The sequence below is a fragment of the Tiliqua scincoides genome, chromosome 3 (assembly GCF_035046505.1).
Source record: "Tiliqua scincoides isolate rTilSci1 chromosome 3, rTilSci1.hap2, whole genome shotgun sequence".
In the NCBI taxonomy this organism is placed as follows: domain Eukaryota; kingdom Metazoa; phylum Chordata; class Lepidosauria; order Squamata; family Scincidae; genus Tiliqua; species Tiliqua scincoides.
This window is the reverse complement of record NC_089823.1, coordinates 44,499,833-44,521,475: the sequence shown is the minus strand read 5'-3', so window position 1 is coordinate 44,521,475 and position 21,643 is coordinate 44,499,833. Positions and strand designations below refer to the sequence as shown.

General features: G+C 43.2%; 1 protein-coding gene across 1 annotated transcript in view; it reads right to left on the bottom strand.

Annotated features, from left to right (window-relative positions):
* Positions 1-502: 502 nt before the first annotated feature.
* CD247 (CD247 molecule) overlaps positions 503-21,643 on the bottom strand; it is a 55,109-nt gene continuing 33,968 nt past the window's right edge. Inside the window, exons 2-8 of the mRNA XM_066621913.1 lie at positions 13,191-13,294; positions 10,557-10,613; positions 9,119-9,205; positions 8,312-8,347; positions 6,416-6,472; positions 2,498-2,533; positions 503-1,441 (exon numbers count right to left, since the gene is read on the bottom strand). Of these exons, the coding sequence (XP_066478010.1) occupies positions 1,376-1,441; positions 2,498-2,533; positions 6,416-6,472; positions 8,312-8,347; positions 9,119-9,205; positions 10,557-10,613; positions 13,191-13,294 (443 nt within the window). The 3' untranslated portion in view covers positions 503-1,375. The remainder of the gene's footprint in view (positions 1,442-2,497; positions 2,534-6,415; positions 6,473-8,311; positions 8,348-9,118; positions 9,206-10,556; positions 10,614-13,190; positions 13,295-21,643) is intronic.

The window sequence follows — 21,643 nt, the reverse complement described above, 5'->3', positions numbered from 1 at the left end:
CAACACAGTGTCAGAGGGATGATGTGGCCCTCCTGCCAAAAAGTCTGACACCCCTACTCTAGTGGATTTAAAAAATCCGTGGATAAAAAACAGTGGAAAAATAGATTTAAAGACCCACTTCCAGGTTTCTTCCCCCTCCATTGCGCCTAATAAGGTTGTCTCGACATTCACAGGGGTTTGATTCTGGGACTCCCTACTGATACCATAAAACATGTTAAATAAAAGCAATTTTAAAAAAATTAAAAAGTGCGTCCCTTTACAATTGTGGTTTGAAAACAGCTTTTCTTACTGTTGTAGAGAGGCAGTCGGCAGTTAGAAATGCAAAGGACCTCTTGCCTTTGCCTGGCTCAGCTGAAGAATGGAATTATCACTTGAGTGACTGTCTCTCTACAACAGTAAGAAAAGCAGTTTTTTTTAAACTGATTTTAAAGAGATGCATTTTCCCCTTCTCAGGGATCAGCACATTCCTTCTCATTTGCAGTGGCCATTCATGTTGAGTCAAATTCATGTATAAAAAAATCCATGTATAACAAGGTTGGGCCTGTAACGTGTGTATAGGATGGCAGTCTAAGGTCAATTTGAATTCTGTTCTAAAAGTGTGCATATTTCCATGCATGCTGAGAGACAAGGATTAAAAATAGACCGCGATTCCTCACACAGTCATGATAGCTTAGCTTCATGACACAGAAGGAAGCCTGAAAGTGTATGCAAAATGTTGCACCACATTCACAGCCCAAGCACTGCTTGAACACACCATGGCATAGGTTATGGTTGTCTCTGAAAAAAGAAAACCACCCACCTTCAGTTAAATCCACACTTACTCAGCTCTATCTTATGATGCCACACAGTGAGCAACTGGCTAGTGAGACTTTGCACAAGGATCTCCCACGAGCTGAAGGAGCTCTTGAGAGCAGAGGTGTTAGGGCGCCATCCTCTAACAGTTCATTATTGTAATGCGTCTTTTACCAAAACACAAGAATCACTGCTTCCTACAGATAAAAACATCTTACAAAAACAAATGCCAAACTTACAGCAAGAAGGAAGTTATTTGTTGTCCTCCAGGTTAATAACTGCTAGATAACATGCAACTAAGCACTTTCTGTACAAAAAATACATTTCATTTCAAAGAATATCATCTTTGACTCTCAACTTTTAAAATGAGCAACTGTGCAGTTCCCAGACTCCAGTTCTGTATGTTTTTAAAAATATAAGTTTGAAGTTGGATGGGAGAGGAGCTTTTATTTTTAAACACCTGTTTTTGATATTAGTTGCTGAAGACAGCAGCTTGCTCTGTCAATAAAGAGTCCTCTTGACTGAAGGATACCAGTTCTTCCTGGAAACAGCTGTGCTTCTTTTTTGTTGGTTCGTGCTGTGGCTAGTAAGGAGGCAATGGCTGCATTTGAAGTACATCATAAGTGTCCTTGGTTGCTGTACTGAGTCCCTGACAGAGAAAGAGAACAATAGTGACTAACTTGTTACAGAAAAGCTGCACTTAACTCACAGTAGTTTTGGCACCAAAAAAAGGTAGTATAAGCATCTGGACCCCTTATGCCCAAAAGTTCTGTTACCCAGAGAACATAAACTAGGAGACTAATGTTCATAGCAAGACAGAAGCCTCAGGCAGAGATGGAGGAAGAATAGAGCTTTCCCTTGGCCATCATGATGTATGTTAATTGAAGCAGGGTGGAGCCTAGCCACACTAGGGATACTTCAGCTACCTTTTGCGTACAGTTTAACAAGATATAGCAAGCTTGCCTCCTACATTTTTTTATAAGAATAGTTTTAGTCAGAAGCCAGGTATACCTGACAATACAAATTACCAGCTCCAACCATGCTGATCTCCTTTTGAGTAATCCAGAATGTGGAAAAATGACAGATCTTTCCTTCCAACCCCGAGCAGCCTCTTGTACATGACGAATTGGGCAAAATAGCAATGAGACTGATGCAGGGCCTCATTCTCTCTGCAGATTGGTTAAAGCAGTGGTTCCCAACCTGTGGTCTGAGGACCACAGGTGGTCCGTGAGACCCTGAGAAGTGGTCCACGAGGTCTCAGGAAAAAAAGATAATCATCTTTGATCACTTCCAGTGTCTCGCCAAGTGAGTGCTCCACTTGAAGCATCTGCTGTGACTGCAGGTAGTCCGTTCTTCACCCTCTCTGGTGGTCCAGTATTTGCTGAAATGCCAGCTGTGGGAGGGTCCATTCTCCACCCTTTCTGCTATTCTGTGGAGAAGCACTACCTCAACAAGATGCTTCCCCACCCACCAGAGAGGGTGGAGAATGCCCCTTCCCCACAGCTGGCATTTCCAGTGTTTTGCATCCCTATGGGCTACCAAATTGAATTGTATTTTTTTTGTATGGTGGGGATGGAGGGGGTTGCATGTGGTCCACAACAATTCCAGTGTTTGCTTCAATGGTCCACAAGCTCCTAAAGGTTGGAACCACTGGGTTAAAGCCATGGTGCATATAGGGAGATAGGCTACTGTTAGTATTCCTTACCTGATAAACAGCATCATTGCCTTTGCCACGGCGCCTCTGGAGAGAGAAAAAAGCCCAGGATTAGAAGACAAAACTATATCTATGCCAAGAGCCTGCCCATCTATTCAGTCTGAATGGTTATCCTATCCATTCATTGTGGAAGGCATATTCTGCTAAGGGCTTCTTTTCATTCCACCCTTGCTGTATTAAGTAGCTGCTGTGTGAGCTGACAAACATGCCACAAGATTAACAAGTAGCTACCTTAAAAACCATTGGTGAGTAGACAGAATAAATTATTAGTCAAACACTCAAGTGCCACAGAATCAGTAACACTGGTTGCATTATTTTATTTATAGCAGTGGTTGTCAAACTTTGAGGGAGCTTTACTTGCAGGAGAGGGGCTAGGGCAGCGATGTGATTCCCAGGGTCACATCGCTAAGGGGGATGAGGGGAGGTGCTTTGCACTTACTTTCAGAAGACAGGGTTCCGCATGGCTCCCCGCACCTCCTGTAGCCTGCTGCAGCCCTGCCTTCTGAAAGTAAGTGCAAAGCACCCCCTTAGCGATGCGATCCTGGGGATCGCATCACTGCCTCCTTCCCTCCTTAAAGGGACAGGGGAGGTGTTACACGAACTGGTGGGTCACAACCCACCAATTTGAGAACCACTGATTTATAGAATTTATACCCCGCCTTTCTAACATGCTAAGGGCACTCAAGGGAACTTACAAATAAAACATACTAAAAACATTGATATATATGATAAAAACTATTAAAGCAATAAAACAATAAGCTTGGATCATGATAAAAAATATGTTCATTCAAAAGCTCAAGCTACCCGGTGTCAGCGTAAAAAGGCTCCCCTGAATAAAAAGGTCAAGACCCTGTGGAAAGAAGAGAGGGAGCTGTTCTCCATTCCAGGGGGAGGGAATTCCACAGGTGGGGCACCACCACCAAGAAGGCTCTACTTCTTGCCGCTATTCCTCTCATCTCTGCTGGTGGCAGCACAGTTAGAAGGGCCGCTTCTGATGACCTGAGAGGACAGGTTGGATTAGATGGAAGGAGGCGGTCCCTCAAATACCCTGGACCTGAGCCATAAAAGACTTTAAAAGTCAAAACTAGCACTTTGAATTGAGCCTGGAAACAAACTGGCAGCCAGTGTAGTCGCTGAAGCAGCAGCCTGAGTGAGTCGAACCAGCTAGCCCCAGAAACCACACGGGCGGCCACATTCTGCACTAATTGCAGAGAAGAGTTAGGAGAGTTAATCATAGGCAGATCATCTCCCCTTCTGGTCCCTCCCCCAATTCTCGGATGCCTGGTGGTCTTGGCGGTGAGTCCCTGGATCTGAAGCTGCTACTTTTGAATGCCAGGTCGGTGAATAATAAGACCTGCATCATCCAGGATTTGATTCTGGATGAGAAAGCCGACCTGGTATGCATTAAGAGACCTGGTTGGACGTGGAGGGAGGCGTTAGTCTCTCTGAACTTTGTCCACCAGGCTTCCAGGTGTCTGCTGATAGCCGTCCGGCAGAGCTGTTCCGTGTGGTGCGGGGTCTCCTCCATCAGGCCCCGCCAGTGGACCAGGAGGAATACACGGTCAGCCGCTGTGACGTGTTTGCGCAACATTTTGCAGATAAAATCGATCGCATTCGTTACGACTTGGATGCCACATTGACAATGTCTGATGATGTCTCCCTGGCAACTGCTTGTCCAGTGTTGTGGGATTCTTTTCAGCTTGTGCAGCCTGAGGATGTGGACAGACCTTTGGAGTGTGAGGCCGTCTGCCTGCCTGTTTGACCCTTGCCCAGCTTGGCTGATAAGAGCTGCCTGGGGTGGACTGGCTGAGTGGACGGGGAGAGTGGTCAACTCTTCTTTGGGGGAGGGGACGTTGCCACTTGCTTTGAAGCGGGCGGTGGTTCGCCCCCTCCTGAAGAAGCCCTCCCTGGATTCCACTGTGTTGAATAACTATCAGCCAGTCTCCAACATCCCGTTTCTGGGCAAGGTAATTGAGCGGGTGGTGGCGGCCCAACTCCAGAGGGTCTTGGATGAAGTGGATTATCTGGATCCTTTTCAATCTGGTTTCAGGCCGGGCTTTGGAACGGAAACTGCCTTGGTCGCCTTGGTGGATGACCTATGCCGGGGACTGGACAGGGGGAGTGCGTCCCTGTTGGTCCTGCTGGACCTCTCGGCAGCTTTCGATACCATCGACCATGGTATCCTTCTGGGCCGAATGGCTGAGCTGGGAGTTGGAGGCACTGTTTTGCGGTGGTTCCGCTCCTACTTGGAAGGTCGGTCCCAGATGGTGGTGCTGAGGGATGCCTGTTCAACACCCTGGCCTTTGAGGTGCGGGGTGCCGCAGGGTTCAATTCTGTCCCCCATGCTATTTAATATCTACATGAAACCGCTGGGAGAGGTCATCTGGGGGTTTGGAGTGGGGTGTCATCAATACGCTGATGACACCCAGCTTTATCTCTCCTCCAGACTCCAGGGTGGTGGTTGAGGGCCTGAAGCGCTGTCTGGAAGCAGTGAGGATCTGGATGGGGGCTAACAAGCTGAAATTAAATCCGGATAAGACAGAGGCTCTCCTGGTTCGGAAATCCTCGATGCAGGTGCTGGATTATCGGCTTGCTCTGAATGGGGTTGCACTTCCTCTGAAGGAGCAGGTCTGCAGCTTGGGGGTCCACCTGGACTCGCAGCTGCTCCTGGATTCCCAGGTGGCGGCTGTGGCTAGGGGGGCCTTCGCTCAACTTCGGCTGGTGTGCCAGCTGCGTCCGTACTTGGATCGTGCAGACCTGGCCATGGTGATCCATGCTACGGTGACATCAAGGTTAGATTATTGTAACGTGCTTTATGTGGGGCTGCCCCTGAAGACGGTTCGGAAACTGCAATTAGTGCAGAATGCGGCGGCCCGTGTGGTCACTGGAGCTAGGCGGTTTGACTCTGTCAGCCCGCTTCTCCGGGGGCTACATTGGCTGCCCATTCATTTCCGGGCCCAATTCAAAGTGCTGGTTTTGATCTTTAAAGCCCTATACTGCGCTGGGCCAGGCTATCTTAGAGATCACCTACTCCCATACAATCCGGCTCGTCCTCTCAGGTCATCAGAGAAGGCCTTTCTACAAGTGCCGCCGCCTAAGGAGGTACGTGGGGCGGCGGCAAGAAATAGGGCTTTCTCAGTAGTGGCACCAACGTTGTGGAACTCCCTTCCCCTTGACTTGAGAATGGCTCCCTCTCTTGAGACTTTTCGGCGAGGCCTGAAGACCTTGTTGTTTAACCAAGCCTTCTGACTTCATGGCCTTTTTAACATCTTTTATACATCTTTTAGTTGCTTTTTACAGGCCTGATTCCTCTGCTGTTTTATGCTCTTTTATTCTGACTTTTATCTGACTACTGTTTTTATGGGATCTGCTAATGTGTTTTTAATATGTTTTTATCTGTTTGTGAAATTGTTTTAATCTCTTTTATGTGTTGTTAGCCGCCCTGGGTCCCTTTGGGGAGAAGGGCGGGATATAAATAAAGTTTTATTATTATTATTATTATTATTATTATTATTATTTATTGCAGTTTCCAGACTGCCTTCAGAGGCAGCCCCATGTCGAGTGCATTGCAATAATTAATCTGGCATGATACAAAGAAAGTTCTTTCTGTGGGTGCAATCCTAACCCCTTAGTCAGTGCCTTCCAGCACTGACTTAAGGGCAACTCAGCTCTGAGGTAAAGAAACAAACATTCGATTACTTTGAGGCGGCCTCCGTGAGTGACACCCAACTGCAGGATGCAGCACATGTCCCACTGGCACCGCTATGCCAGTGCTGGAAAGCACTGACATAAAGGATTAGGATTGCACCCTGTCTTGACTGACTTGTTAGTAATATGACTAAGGGGTGGACAATACACACACCCAAGGCATTTGTGTGTGCATTCAAAGTGGCAGGGAATATCACTCACCTCGCCTTTCTTTCCAATTTCGCTGTATGCTTCGCCCATCTTATCTCGCTGTAGAGACTGGCCATGAAAAGTCAGAAAAGTAGAATTAAAATAGCATGCATGACTTTTACTTGCACTAAATGGTACATGGTATACAACTAACTTGTACATGTTTAATATTTTCTTCATGTCTACTGTGTCCCTGCTGCTTCAAGCCATCTAATAATGCTAGGGAATTATCCATCATAGAACTGAAGGTACTGTTTAATTCTATCAACTCAGTGTACTGGCCAAGTCCTTCTAGGTGTGAGCGCTGAAGGTTCAGACTTGAGGGGAGTGCTGAGAATTCTTTGGAGGACACCAGCCCCTCCTTTTGATGAGTACTATGAGTCTCATGCATTGCTTGTTCAGTAGACACAAACTGTAGCAATCACAGTGGGCTCTTCGTTTGAGTTGTAAGCAAACTGCTGCTGCCAGTGGAGTTAAGCAATAGCAATTCCTTCCTGCCTGAGAAGCAAAGAAAGTCTCTGAGAGATAAAATTTGAGGAAAGGGTTGATGGAAGTGGGGAGCAGGAAGGCAGGACCCGAACACCAAGAGGGAAATAAGAGTCTTTAATTTGCATGAGATTGGGCTTTGGTTTCATTCACTGTCTCTCCATGTTCAAGAGATAAAAGTTGGAACTATGCCAAACACTTGTTCGCACACTGGAGTTAAGATCACAAAACTGTCATATGCTGCTAAGAAGGAGATGAGACAAACTGGTTGCACACAAGTTCAAGAAACAACTTTCAAAAGAGAAACAGATGGGTGTACATAGCGAAAAAATAATGAGGGGGAAAGCATATCTAGCCTTGTGTAAGTCAAGGCAGTTTATAGCTGGCTTTTAACTCCATAACTCCAGTTTAAAAACCAGGTGGACCTTAACATCTTTCATGAGAGATTATTTATCTGAGAAATTTACATCCTGCCTTTCCCATACCAAAGCATGGGAACTGTTATAGACTTCCATTTTGATACATGTACAGGAGATGCTCTTTACACTCTCACATAACACCAGAACCAGGGGACATCCACTAAAATTGAGTGCTGGGAGACTTAGGACAGACAAAAGAAAATATTTCTTTACTCAGCGTGTGGTTGGTCTGTGGAACTCCTTGCCACAGGATGTGGTGACAGCATCTGGCCTGGATGCCTTTAAAAGGGGATTGGACAAGTTTCTGGAGGAAAAACCCATTACGGGTTACAAGCCATGATGTGTATGTAGAAATGGGCTATGTCAGATACAAGGGAGGGTACCAGGATGCAGGTCTCTTGTTATCAGGTGTGCTCCCTGGGGCATTTGGTGGGGCCACTGTGAGATACAGGAAGCTGGACTAGATGGGCCTATGGCCTGATCCAGTGGGGCTGTTCTTATGTTCTTATGTGTTGCACCGGAAGGAACCTAATTTCAAAACCGCAGGTGCCTATTTTGTGTGTTGCATAGGAAAATGAGGGCTTGTTTAGAAGACGAATGGGTATATTTTAGGCTTCTGGAAGTTACTTGTGTCATAACCTTGGGAGCTGCCAGAGTGAAATGGTGACAAAGAGGCAGCGTGTAGAAAAATGTACTTTTGTTGTTTTCACACATCTACAACTCAGTAGTACATTCTGCTCAATATTGTCCCATCCTCCAATAAGACTGGCCAAGTTTCCCCACATAGGGATGGCCTCTCAAGAAGAAAGATTCAAGGTAGTGGCACTGGAGGGAAGACAGGGAGTGGCAGCAGGCAGAAGGTTCAAGAGTGATTTTTAGTCACTAGAGCAATGTCCTGCCTGCGCTCATCTAGAAGACTGAAAAACCACTGAGAGAGCAGTTTTTTAATAAAATAAACAAAAGAGCAAAGCTCTTCTGTATGTCAATTCTTGATTTTACTCACACTGTAAACTCTATCCTGGGGTTTCTTTCTTCTGTGCTGAAAAACAGAGACAAGTTCTTCCATCATTCTTATGAACAAATTCAAAACACTCTTAGGTAACATGCATCATTTGTAGGTATTTCTGAGCATGCAGTAGTCAAAGGTAACCTTGTCAGCAGGTTTAGTACTTTTTTAAAAATCCTAACTTTGCATGCAAAAGTCTGCATGGTACCATAGCTGTGGTACCAGAGGTCATGCCCCAAGGGTGAAGCTGGTATGTTTCTGCACCACATGCTACCAAAAGAAATGAGCTTGAGGAAGAGCTGCAGCTCAGTGGCAGAGCAGATACTTTACATGCAGGTCCACACAGGACTTGGAAAAAACTCTCAAGCTACTGTGGAGTGCAAGCTGCACTGAGTTAATAGACTGAAGCTCCCTGTGTTTATATTAGGGAGCTTCTTGCATCTCTTGGGGGGGGGGGGAGTTCCATAGGCATTCTGCAGTCCTTAAAATAATGTGGTCCCAGTCCATGTCTCGTCATGTTGTTTAATGTAAAGGAGCTTGTGATGCCTCAAATGAATTTTTCACTTTGGGTCCTGAGGACCAAGTTGATGGAGAGCTATGCTGACTCATTTTTTAACAAGATGATGCTGCAGAAGGGGGTGAACTTTGGGAAGAATATTAGCTCATTTTACATGCAGAAGACCCTAGGATCATGCCCTGGTATCTCCAGGTAGGACTGGGAAATACTCCTGTCTAAAAGCTTGAAGAGTTGCAGGGCTAGATGACCAATAAACTTATCAATTTGAGAAAGTATGGAGGAGTTACCTGGTTTTTCCCTCCCATTTCAACGTCCCTGTTTGTCTTTTTAACTCCCAGTGAATCATATTCATCTCTGCGTCCATGAGACAATTTCTGAATGTGTTTGAAAAGAAAAGGGGGGAAAAATACAACTCATCAGAATCACAAGACAGGATTAGAAGAATATCTCAGCTTCTTATGAGCTGACAAGCACTGTGACTTCAAAATGATCTCAAATGCCAACATGAGCCAAAATCATCTGGTCAAACATGAGGCCAAAATCATCATGGAAAAGCATAACCCTGAAAGTTGATAACTCTTGTATGAATCCTCTTGAGTCAGATTCATTTCCCCATTAGTTTTGAAACTAAAACCAGGATACATTTGGGTAGGATAACAGTACCACTGAGTTAGTTATTGAAGAGTCATATAAATGAGCATGTTATGTGTCCACTGACTTAAGCCCATCCGTTGTGAATATAAGCCAGAAATTGCTGTCCTGTCTAGTACACATTTTCTAGCACTCAATTTGTAATTTGTAAATAGGAAAATCTGAATACATTCACTTATTGTGAGTGTGTTCACCTGTGGGATGGGCAGAAATGGGTTAAACAAGAAATTAAGTGGCACTTTTTCTACCACTATCCTGTTCTTCCTTTGTGGCTGTATCCCCCTCCATTTTAAATACAAAACATCTGTTGCTATTTTCGTTCCCTTCCCTCACATCTCCCCACCACCTTACCATTTTGCCCTACCCCAGTGATTCGTGTGACCACATTTGGAATACGGTGTACAGTCCTGGTCGCTACACATTAAGCCATTTCTGCCCAATGCATATAAGCAACAGAGATCAAATGTGTACATCTGTGGTTTGGGCAGAAACAAGTTAAAAAGGATAGTGTAGAGCTGGAAATGTGCAGAAGAGGGACACCAGATGATCAGGGAGCTGGAGCACCTTTCCTGAGGCAGAAAAGTTACAACATTTGGGGCTTTTTAGTTTAGAAAAAAGACAATTAAGAGGGAGACATGGTTAAGATATATACGATTATGCAAGGTACAGAGAAAGTGCACAATACTAAAACCAGGAGTCATCCAGTGAAACTGAGTGGTGGGAGATTTAAGACAAAACAGGAGGTACTTCATACAGAGAATAATTAATCCAGATCCACTACCACAAGATGTGGCGAGAGCCACTAACTTCTATAGCTATAAAAGGAATTTGGACCAACTCGTGGAGGGCAGATCAATTGGCAATGTACTACCTCCAGTTCACTGGCAGCAAGCATCTGAATATCAGTTGCAGGGGTGCACTGGTGGAAGAGAACTGTGCCTTTTGTCCTGCTTGTGGGTTTCTCAGAAGAGGGTGGTGGGTGACTGTGGCAGATAGGATCCTGGACTAGAGTGGTATTTTGGCCTGAGCCAGCAGGGCTTTTTTGTTGTTGTTCTTAAGAAGATCACCACTTACATTATACAGGTCATCTGGATTCTGAGCAGGTGGGGATTCATCAGAGTCTTTGCTTAACTGAAAAACAACACAAAATGATCACTTAATAGATACGTACGCCCATGCCATAGGGTGTTTTATTCATGACAAGTTTCTGCTCTTTAAGGTTACTGTTATAACCAGTTTATGCTAATGTTTTGTACATTTGTGAGGTTACACCGAATACCAAGCAGACATTTCCTATGCTAGGCTTTACCTAAATAATGAAGCTAAAATATCTCTTTACCACTAATAAATATTCACATTAATAGCAGACTAAGGGCCCAATCCTATCCAACTTTCCAGTGCTGGTGCAGCCATGTCAATGAGGCATGTGCTGAATCCTGTGGTGGAGGAGCAGTCACAGAGGTCTCCTCAAGGCAAGGGAATGTTTGTTCCCTTACCTTGGGGCTGCATTGTGGCTGCATTGGCAAGGGAAAGGTGGATAGGATTTGGCCCTTAGGTGGTTGAGTGCCTGAATATGGAAAATGGAGTTATTCACAGACAATGTAGCAGTTTCTATACTCAGGAGACTCTCTTGATATCCCCCAAACAGATAGCATATATCCTGAAAAACCAGCCTGGTGTATACTGAGCATGCTCAGTAATAGCAATATTCCATGGCTTCCAGGAGCCATGGAATATTGGGAAAAAACCAGCAGAACATGGGAGAAGAGAGAGGAATTGGCCTGTTTGAGCCAAGTGAGTGTTAGGTTTTGGAATTAAATATGTATTAGACTCTGCAAAGTCTTCAGAGTACCTAACTATGAAGCCACTCAAACTTGTACTTGGGATATTCATTACTATTAAGCAGCCCCTGCTGTGATCACATCCTTACTTTGAAGCGAAACTATCTTGTGACAGCAGGAACCTACCTGTTTGTAAGTTCCAGGAAAAAAATTGAATAGTAAGTATCCATCTTGTCTATGCATCTAACCATCTTGTCTATCAAGCACAACACAAATTAGCACTTTAAAAAAAAATCCCTCTGAAATAGTAAGGATAGGTACAAGATCTCACTTGTGAAGAATGTACCAAAGTTGGAAGTCTTTGCATTGACAGCAGGAGTTAGAATTTGTATTTGATCACTGTGTGCATGCAGGACAGTATTTGCGCACTTGTAGTCACTAATCCAGAGAGAAAAAGGCGTCCTAATTCCATTTGAAAAAAGAGTCACTGGAGGTCCATGAACAGTTGGTGCTATTTTAAACTAGCCTTCATAGTTTCAACTTTAAGGTTGAATTGTAGGTCTTTGCTTTTTAGTTGACCAGGACAGAGGCATTTTGGACTGGAAGCGCAAGCAGCTGGTTGCCAATTTGCTCACTCTCATCTCCACAGTAAGACTTGAGAAAGCTTTTCGGTAGGGTCTTACCATGTCCTCCCTAATGATCACCATCTCAACTTGAGACTAGGCAGGGCCTGCACATACTGCAGTCAGATGCACACTGTACATCAGGGCTAAGTAATTTTATATTCCTTTAGGAAGCTCACAAAAGATTCCCAGATTTGAGATCAGTCTTTTTTTTCAGCTGCAGGTAGGATTTATAATTGTACCACCACAGTGCCTACTGCCCTCTCAACTTCTTTCTATTACCCACTTTATTTCTTCAAAGGTTTCTTCTGCTGCATTTAATAGCAGGGGGAAAGGTCATCAGCCAAAGAGAATGAAGATTTCAGTTGATCCAGAAAAACACACACAAGCACTCTGGAAGCAACAGCAGGTAACCTCCTTTCTACTTATCCAAGGAGTCTGACCTCTACTCTAGAAAGGCTGCATCTGTGTGAGGGAAGAGCTATCTGTGTAAGCCAAGCAGGAAAGCCAGGTGTAGATCACACAGGTGAGCATTTAACACATTATGGTTGCAATCCTATACAAACTTTTCTGGGAGTAAGCCCCATTGAATACTTACTTCTGAACAGATGTGCCTAGGATTGTGCTGTATGTTCAACACGTGCATTTTGCTGCTTAAAAAGCAGTGGAAAATAAAGTCATTCACCTGTGTCTCAAGGCATCAGTGAGGATACTGTGCAATAAGCCAAGCATCTCCAGTGACCTCTCAGGAAATCCCACCTCTTTGCCTCATCCAAAATTCTGAGAAATGCCTTGGAAGAATTTAGCAAGTTGAATGACAACTTGATGAGTGGAAAGTTGTTTCCCACTTTTCATCTTGCCAACGGATGCCCCGAATGGTCGGGGGTTGGTGGTGGTGGTGTTCTTTAAGAGGTTCATAAAACTCAGCACTGAGCATCTTTATGAATCCCTAAGGAAGACATCCATAACTCTGTGACCACTCAAAGCACTGTCCAGCAACCTGGAAACTGGAGTAGGGGAGATATCTGTATCAATGGGATGCAACCATCTATATGAATGCTGAGGCTTCTGACTAGCATTGATTACCACTCAGGGGATAGAACTTTCTGGGGCTGATTCCCAAACTCCCAAAAGTGATCAGTGCTCATTTTCTACTTTCCCTTCTGTTGGGGGAGGAAAAAAAAGGTTAAGGGAAGGCAGCCAAGCTCCATTTGTACAAGAAATTGAAGGCATAAAACTTTTAAAAAATTTCATAAGTGTACATGTAAACAACTGACTTCATTTTGAAGAGGTTCAAGACTCACCTTTACTTTTACGAAAAGAGCCGTGATGATTACAGCATAAATTAAGAGGATCCCATCCAGAATGTAGCAGAGTCTTGGATCTGTCAGTCCTAGCATATCAGCATCTGCATAAAAACCAGAATGTATTATTTGTTACAGTATTTTCTAGTTCACAGCACCCTATAATCATTTTTTCTACAAAAAACAGCCAGGGCTTTTTCTCAAGCAACTGTGATCTGTCCTCCTCTATTGCCTATAGGTGAGTAATAAGAATAGTAATCAGACAAATTGACAACCAACTAGGATATTTTTGTGGGCTTTTTGGCAACAATCTGGATTCTGTTGTTGCTACAACTAAATAGCAATAACATCTGAACATACCACCACCAATGTGCAGCTTCTCCTGATCACTTTTGCCAGGCCACCCCATTACATGAGGCTTGGCAGTGTAATTTCACTGGTGGCCTCACACAGCAAAGGCCTGGCCTGGCCAAGCCTCACAAAGGGATCATTCCGCCTGCATTTTTGATCTGCCAGTTTTGCTCTCTGTAACTAACTTTAATAAAAGTGGCCCATTCACCCATACCTTTGCCTCGTGTGTTTACTGGGGAGTGCACAGGCAAAGTGTAAATATCTGAAGAATGATACAAATGTTTGGTTCTATCTGCATGCAGCAAACTGGGACCCGAGATGGAATGCACGCTCCCATCTATTACACAATATATCATTCAGCCTGTTCAGTAGTGCCTGGATGAGCACTGCAGTGAGACTGCAGGTATCTATCCAAATCTATATTTGCATTCACATTAGCTACACATGCACAAATCTGCTCCCACATGTAGTACTTCCAGTGGCGTAGCTAGAGGGGGTGCAAACCATTAAGTTTTGCAGTCATCTCACCTCATCATGCAAGCAGCCCCTCCCCCTCCCCTTCAGAATCATTCCAGCCAGTAGAGTAAAACAGAAGCTTACACCTCCATTTTGCTCTATTGTCCTGGAATGGCTCTGAGTGGACGGGCCACTTGCATGGCACACTGAGGCTCCTGCAAAACTTAGTGCTTTGCACCCCTTCTAGCTACATCACTGAGTACTCCCAAACTAGATTAGCGTGATTGTTAAGCTTATTTTTCAAACTAACTTTTGGAATCCAGCATGCTCATCTTTAGAAATGTATTCATTCAAATGGGATGTGTAGTGGTTGATTCAAAACAATTCTGCCTTTGCAAGGGGCTGGAAGAGATTCTCCTTGCCTGCTTTCCAGTTCAGCAACCAAATGAGGAATCGCAACATAAAACAGGCTGGCATGGTTTTTGCTACAACCTTGACCACAAGTAGTGGAAGAGGAAGTGAAAGGAGGAAATGAGAGGGAGCCCAGAACTGAGAAGCACAACTGCCAATCTCCCCTTTCCAAAAGATATGAAGAATACTGGTTCAGAGTGTTCAATTTCAAACATTGCTCTGAGAAAGGTACAATCAGAAAGAAGTTTCAGGGAAAACTTTTGAATAGTGTTGAATACTTTACCAAAAATCATTAGTGAATGAACAATGGTCTAGGTAACATCATTTACAAACATTTTATATCTTTATAGTTCTTTACATCAAAGTATTATGCAAGGATATTTGATATACCCAACACTATCTTTCACATGGAATGAAGTCCCATCAGGGTGCACTTATATACAACAGAAGGTTAATCATACTCTGCTTTTCTTCATCTTTCATATCATGTGTAACGAATCCTTAGGAGCACCTGATAACAACCTGATTCTAGATCTGGCAATTGTTATAAAACACTTCAGCTGGTTTATTGTTAGATGAGCATGCTAGAAGCTCACAGACCATACCAACAGGTCAATTTGCACTTGCCCTCCAAAGCCTTGACTTCCCAGTCAGAGTGCCCACTTGGCTTGCAACAGAGTGCCAGGTGCACATAATGGGTATCAGGGTAGCATAAGACTAAAAACACTGGTAACCAGTCCCATGGTTCCAGTAATCCACACAGCTGTAAATAGATAGGATTTATTAAAGAACCTTTCATTTCAAAAAACCTGACTTCTTGCTCCATGGTGGTAACACCATTACTGTGAAGTAATTACTGTAAAACAGAAAATTGCAATGAATACTCTTGAAATACTTGGTATGTGCTTGTAATGTTTACTGAATTAACCTCTTATCCAAAAGCAGGTCTTTGGATTCTTGCTGAATCTCCACCTGCCACCCAACCCTTAAATGATGTGTACCAGAAGTGCCTCAGCCTATTAAAGTCATTTTAACAGTTTGTCTTGCTTTCAGGTGCTTAATCAAGTAATAAAAATGGATTAAACTATTACAGTATAGTATATTAACCAGCAGACCCCATGATTGATTGATTGATTGATTGATTGATTGATTGGACATTTCTCTCATCCAAAACTTTGCAACCATATTTATTGTTGGAAAAATTTTATTAAACATACAAATCACCATCTATTTCAGTAAGTTTAAGTCCATGCTGGGTTATGGTTATTATCTGAACTGAAAGATGCTTAGACGGCTTCCAATACTGCCATTGGCGCACAGCAATCTTGAGACACACACATCTTAATTCTGCGAATAGTGAATCTCTTTCAGTCCTAGTAGGAAGGGTAACATATGTAAGAGATGAGTGTAAAAATAACTGATTTCTCACTGGATTCATCTACTGCTGTTTGATTTTAAGAAGACAATTATGAAATAAAAATTCAGACATGGCTATGAAGAGGAAATGTATATGCTAGAGTTAAAATGGAGCTCAGTTCCTGACATCAACATGAAGAGTTCCCTCATCTGCTTGTAGCACTTGGTGTGGTTACTCTGAGCATATTTAGCCCCCTCCGCTCCGGGCTGACAGCTGGGTCTCCTTAATGTGAGGTTTCCTGAGTACAAGGTTTCCTCCTTGCTATGTGTCAGTACTTGGGGCTCTGTTTTATACCAATAAAGCAGACCTTAATCTTCTAGAAAGTGCTTTTTGGTAGCTAATACTGGGCACTCTTATTGTGGCCAAATATTATGAATGTGAACTGCTAGAAATGAATGAACTACTAGAAATGAAAGGAGTACCCATTTTAGTCTGTTGCAGCAAAAAAAAAAAAGAGAGATTCCTGTAACACCATAAATATGAACAAAATGTATTACAGTGTAAGCATTTGAGGACTACAGCAGTGTTCTTCAACCTTTTTTGTGCCATGACCCCAATAACTAAAGAGACTGAGGACCCAACCACTGATCCCGCCCCTCAACCCACCCACTCCCATCGCCACCCACTCCCCCCCCCCACAGGCCACAGTGGGGAAGGCTCTTTTTGAACAGCACTACCATTTTTGCTCTTCAAGATAATACATCCCCCTTACTTTTATATCAATGGTGGACTGGCTACTACAGAGTAACATAGAATGGCATGCAGCAGACAGCAAAATCTAAGAGTGGAGCAAGGCTCAGCAACAATCCCATGTATGGAAGCAGTGTGTAAATACTTCCACATGTGGAATGTTGGCCCATATGCAACGTTCTGCTCCCCATAATGCACCACGCCACCTCAACAATATGACTTGACAAGATTGGTGGCCATTTTAAGAACTTAAGAACAGCCCTGTTGGATCAGGCCATAGGCCCACCTAGTCCAGCTTCCTGTATCTCACAGGCCATAGGCCCACCACATACCTCAGGGACCACACAAGACAACAAGAGAACTGCATCCTGGTACCCTCCCTTGCATCTGGCATTCTGACATAGCCCATTTCTAAAATCAGGAGGTTGCACATACACATCATGGCTTGTAACAGGTGATGGATTTTTCCTCCATAAATTTGTCCAATCCCCTTTTAAAGGCATCTAGGCCATATGTCATTACCACAACCTATGGCAAGGAGTGGCAGACCAACTACACGCTGAGTAAAGAAATCTTTTCTTTTGTCTGTCCTAACTCTTCGTACACTCAATTTTAGTGGATGTCCCCTGGTTCTGGTGTTGTGTGAGAGGGCAAAGAGCATCCCGCTATCCACTCTATCCTTCCCATGCATAATTTTGTATGTCTCAATCATGTGCCCCCTCAGGGTCCTCTTTTCTAGGCTGAAGAGGCCCAAACGCCGTAGCCTTTCCTCATAAGGAAGGTGCCCATCCCAGTAATCAGTTTAGCCGCTCTCTTTTGCACCTTTTCCATTTCCACTATTTCCTTTATGAGATGTGGTGACCAGAACTGGACTCAATACTCCAGGTGTGGCCTTACCATTGATTTGTACAATGGCATTAGTAGTTTCATTCTCAATAGGTTTTCTAATGATCCCAAGCGTAGAATTGGCCTTCTTCATTTGGTTTCCCTAACTTGCCATGACCCGACAAATGTGGCTTCATGATCCCATTGGGATCACAACTTCAAGGATGAACAACACTGAACTAGAGTCCACTTCATCAGCTGCTTCAAGCATCTGGTGAAATGGAATCTAGTCCACAAATATTTATAAGGGACAATAAACTATTCAGAAAAGAGGTAAAACAGTTTTTCCCTCCTCTTGTAAGTCCACAAGTATTACTACAACATACTCAGAACAGAACAATATCCCTGCATCTAGCATCCCTGGAGCAAGAAAGAAGACAAAAGGAAGACACCATCCACCTACACTAGCTTGCAGAAACAGAAGCAAGGAATGGGAGAGTCTGTTTGCAGCCACTGGAGTTGTTCAAGGGGACCAAAAGTGAGCAATCACATGCTTTCCAAAAACTCTAGGTTGAAAGCTTTGAAACCAACACAGCAACCATTTTCAGCTTACTCATATTTTGGAGGGGCTTGTAGTTTCAGGAAACTCACTTTGGAAAAGTCCAGCTGTTTTCAACTCTTGTTATTGCAAGAAGGCAGAAGAGAGGGCTTTCCTGAAACTACATGACTACGGTTTAGATTAGAAAGATGAAAGTTCAGAATGGCACGGCAGAAAAACACCTTTCCTGAAGAAATACATGTAAACCAATCAAGCTCGGTTAGGTGGTTAGAAAATATGTTACAGAGGAGGGCACACTTTGACCCATTTATATTACTGCAGTCTGCTATCCCATGTGTACTCCGCTCTAGTTTATTATAGTTCTACTCTGCTTTTCTACCAAGATTGGTACCCAAAGCAGCTTGCAATAATTACAACAGAAGATATTAGTCATACATTAATGAATGCATAGTTGCCTCTTTTAGCCATTTGCTAGGTATATAGGCTAGGTGCCATGCCTATGATGTGACTGGGATCAAAACCGTGTAAAGGGTAAAATATGTAACACCCCTTACCTTCTCGCAAACATTTTTAGAAGCTTTCCAAGTGCTAGAAAGAGAGAATCCTCACAGAGTTCATAGCAATGTTTTAAATCATGTTAGCAACAGTGTCAGCTCTTAATGACTTCATTTTACACATGTTTACTTAAGTTCAACTTAGTGCAATGGAATTTATTTCTTAGCAGCTTCTATCTAGCATGATGAGTTATAAGTTGCACAGGCCTGATAGATAAAGGAAGCTTGGTGTCAGGCAAGAAGAGAGTTGGGGCACCATCCAGCCCTTGTTGTAGGGAGGGAAAAATGGTCACACAGATACTTTCCAGATCATTTTAAATTCACTCACCTGTTGCTGATCCACTAATGGAGTGCAATTTCTGATGCAGGTAGGCAGGAAAATGGCCACCAGAATCTGCACAGCAGCCACAGTGTAAAGGTGTGTAGAGCAAAAGGCAATTTGAATTTGATCAAGAAAAACCCCCACACCTGTCACATAATCTGGCCTCAACGTCTTCTAGGCAGCATGACCTCATGCTGTGAAGGTAAATTCAACTATTGTACATTTAGGTCCCTGGAGGTCTTGGGCAACTGATGGTAAATAAAAAATTATGAACATAAAATCCTTCACAAACTGAGTACATCAATAGAGCTGTTCACGGAATATTTTTTCAAAATGAGTTTGCAATTATCCAGTTAAGCCTCCACCTACTTTTAGAAAGAATATTCAGCCTGCCTGTATGTGTGTAGTAACACAGACGGCTGTATGTCATTATATGAAATTTAGAAGTCTGCGCAAGATTGATTGACTGTGACATCCAAGTTCATATTCACTCAGACCGCAGTCCTTTTCACACCTCAGGTAAGCCCTGCTGAACTCTGTGGCGCTTACTTCTAAATATACATGCATAAGATTATGCTGTCAGTGTACCTGCTGTGAGACATATATTAAATAAATGAGTACTGTGCACACATATATTTCTGTACCACCATTTCAAAGTAAATTTTAACAAGACAGTAACAATAAAATGATACAAGAATTTACAAAAAATATAAAGGGCAAAAATCACATTAAAAACAAACTGATAAAGACCACAAGCCAGCAAAGTCAGTCAAAAAGCAGGCAAAATATTTTTAAAGCTCACTTCAAACCAGTCAGAATGCAGCCCCAACACCTCTCCAAGGAGAGGGAACTGCACGCCTGTAGCATCACTTCTGAAAACACTGGTATCTGCGTAGCCTTATCTGAGTAAGTGGGAGGCCAGAGAGAAAGGGATGCAGGTGTTTTGCTCAGGTGGATTCACATGGGCACAGGCAGTTCCTGCAGCTCTTGCAATGACCAGCACTTTAAACTGGGCCCAGAGATGAAATGGTAATTGGTTAAACTGATCCAAAATAGGATGGAACACCTAGCCTATGTTTGATGGTCCACCTAATCTCTACCAATGTATGTTTCCCACTATTTCTAAATGGCTGTTTTCTGTTTGGGAAATACATAATGTGTAACACAACCCAAAGCATCCTTTTGGGACTTTAATGTTTTAATTTGGACTTTAAGGGGATGTTTTAATTTGCTAAGGGGAGGGGGGGGAGGCTGACAACATTTTAGCCTGCTTGGATTTTAATCTGATGCTAATGGATGTTTACACATTGGACTGTATTTTGACTCTTTTTCCTGCTGCACAGGGCCCGCCAATCAATTGAAATGTGTAATAGCCTCATCTATCCTAGAGAAATTACTATTATGCAGAGCGTAACGATGGCAGACCAGAGGCATAAGTAGAAGGAGTAAATTGCATACCATAAGTCATTCCATATAAAATTCCTACTGGACCAAATAGGACTTTGCAGGCAGTGCCATGTCTGCTGGGCCTTTTACTGCTCCTGCAAGTCGGGCTACAGGGAAATGTGAGAAGAGAACAACTCCACACCAACATCCTCAATGTTCACCTGATTACATTCTCTCAGCTCTGTAGTGCTGAGGAACTAGTTACTTACTGGGTGCTCTCTGAACTTCAACAAGCATGTTTTGGTGCAGAGAACCATGTCTGTGAAATTAATACAGCATTGGTGAAGAAATGCATTGCTGGAAGACTGTAATACAATGTGGAAATGGGTCTTTGCTCACTTTAATTGTTTGGCTCTGGCATCAATGTGTTCATCAAGATATTTTTATATGTGAATATATGCACACAGGTATATTTAAGATATATATTAAAAACAAATCAAAGTAAGAGCAATCTGGTCAAAAAAGGTGTGAAGTAGGAGAAAAATGGGGGGGGGGACGTACTGAGAAAGTAATGTGCTCCAAGAGTGAATAAGGATACATTGTGGAACCACTGTGCTTGTCATTACTGAACAGTTTTCCAGTGGACAACCTGCTACTGAACAGTTAAATTGCTTTTATTTAAAACTACTGAGTTTAAGGTCATATCAAGCAATATAAAAGTTCTGCTTACATGGTATTATTGGGACAGCTGTTTTCTGTTTCACACATGCAATCATCACTCACTGTTGCAGTCACGGTGCAATGAACATTATGTGTGAACTCACCTATGGGTTGACATCCCCAAAGAGTGTTTTTGTATCATCTTTACACACACACACACACACACACACACACACACACACACACACACAGCCCTCTACTTTGGCACCTCATATGAGTCACAATGGTTTCCTCAAAAACAGATGTTTATCTAGACTCTGCCTCTCTCAGTAAATGTGTTTTGACATACTTGTTAGAAAGAGAGACTAGTATGAAAGACACAAAATAACAAAGAACTGCAGCAACCAAGTTAAAAATTATATAATCCTAAATATAAACAAGCTATTTTTCAGATTTGGGGGCTTCTTCGAGTTTCTTGAGAATGTAAGAAAATGAATATTAGAGCTAGCTATCAATGCAACGTAATAGAGTTTTGTCATGAAATAGATGAAGAACAATGCCCCATGAGAGAACACTGTTTTTTTGAATGGGCCATAGACCTGTGGTAGAGCACATTCTTTGTATTCATACAATATCAGTTCAACCCCTGGCGCCTCGGGTTAAGGCTGGAAGACTACCACTGCCAGTCAGCAGAAATGTGACTGACCTAGATGAGCAATGGCCTGACTCAGTATTAAGTCAGCTTTGTAACCTACGTAAGTGCTTCAGCCATACAAAGTTTGAACGAACTTTCTCACAGCAGCTCAGTATCTTGAACAGACG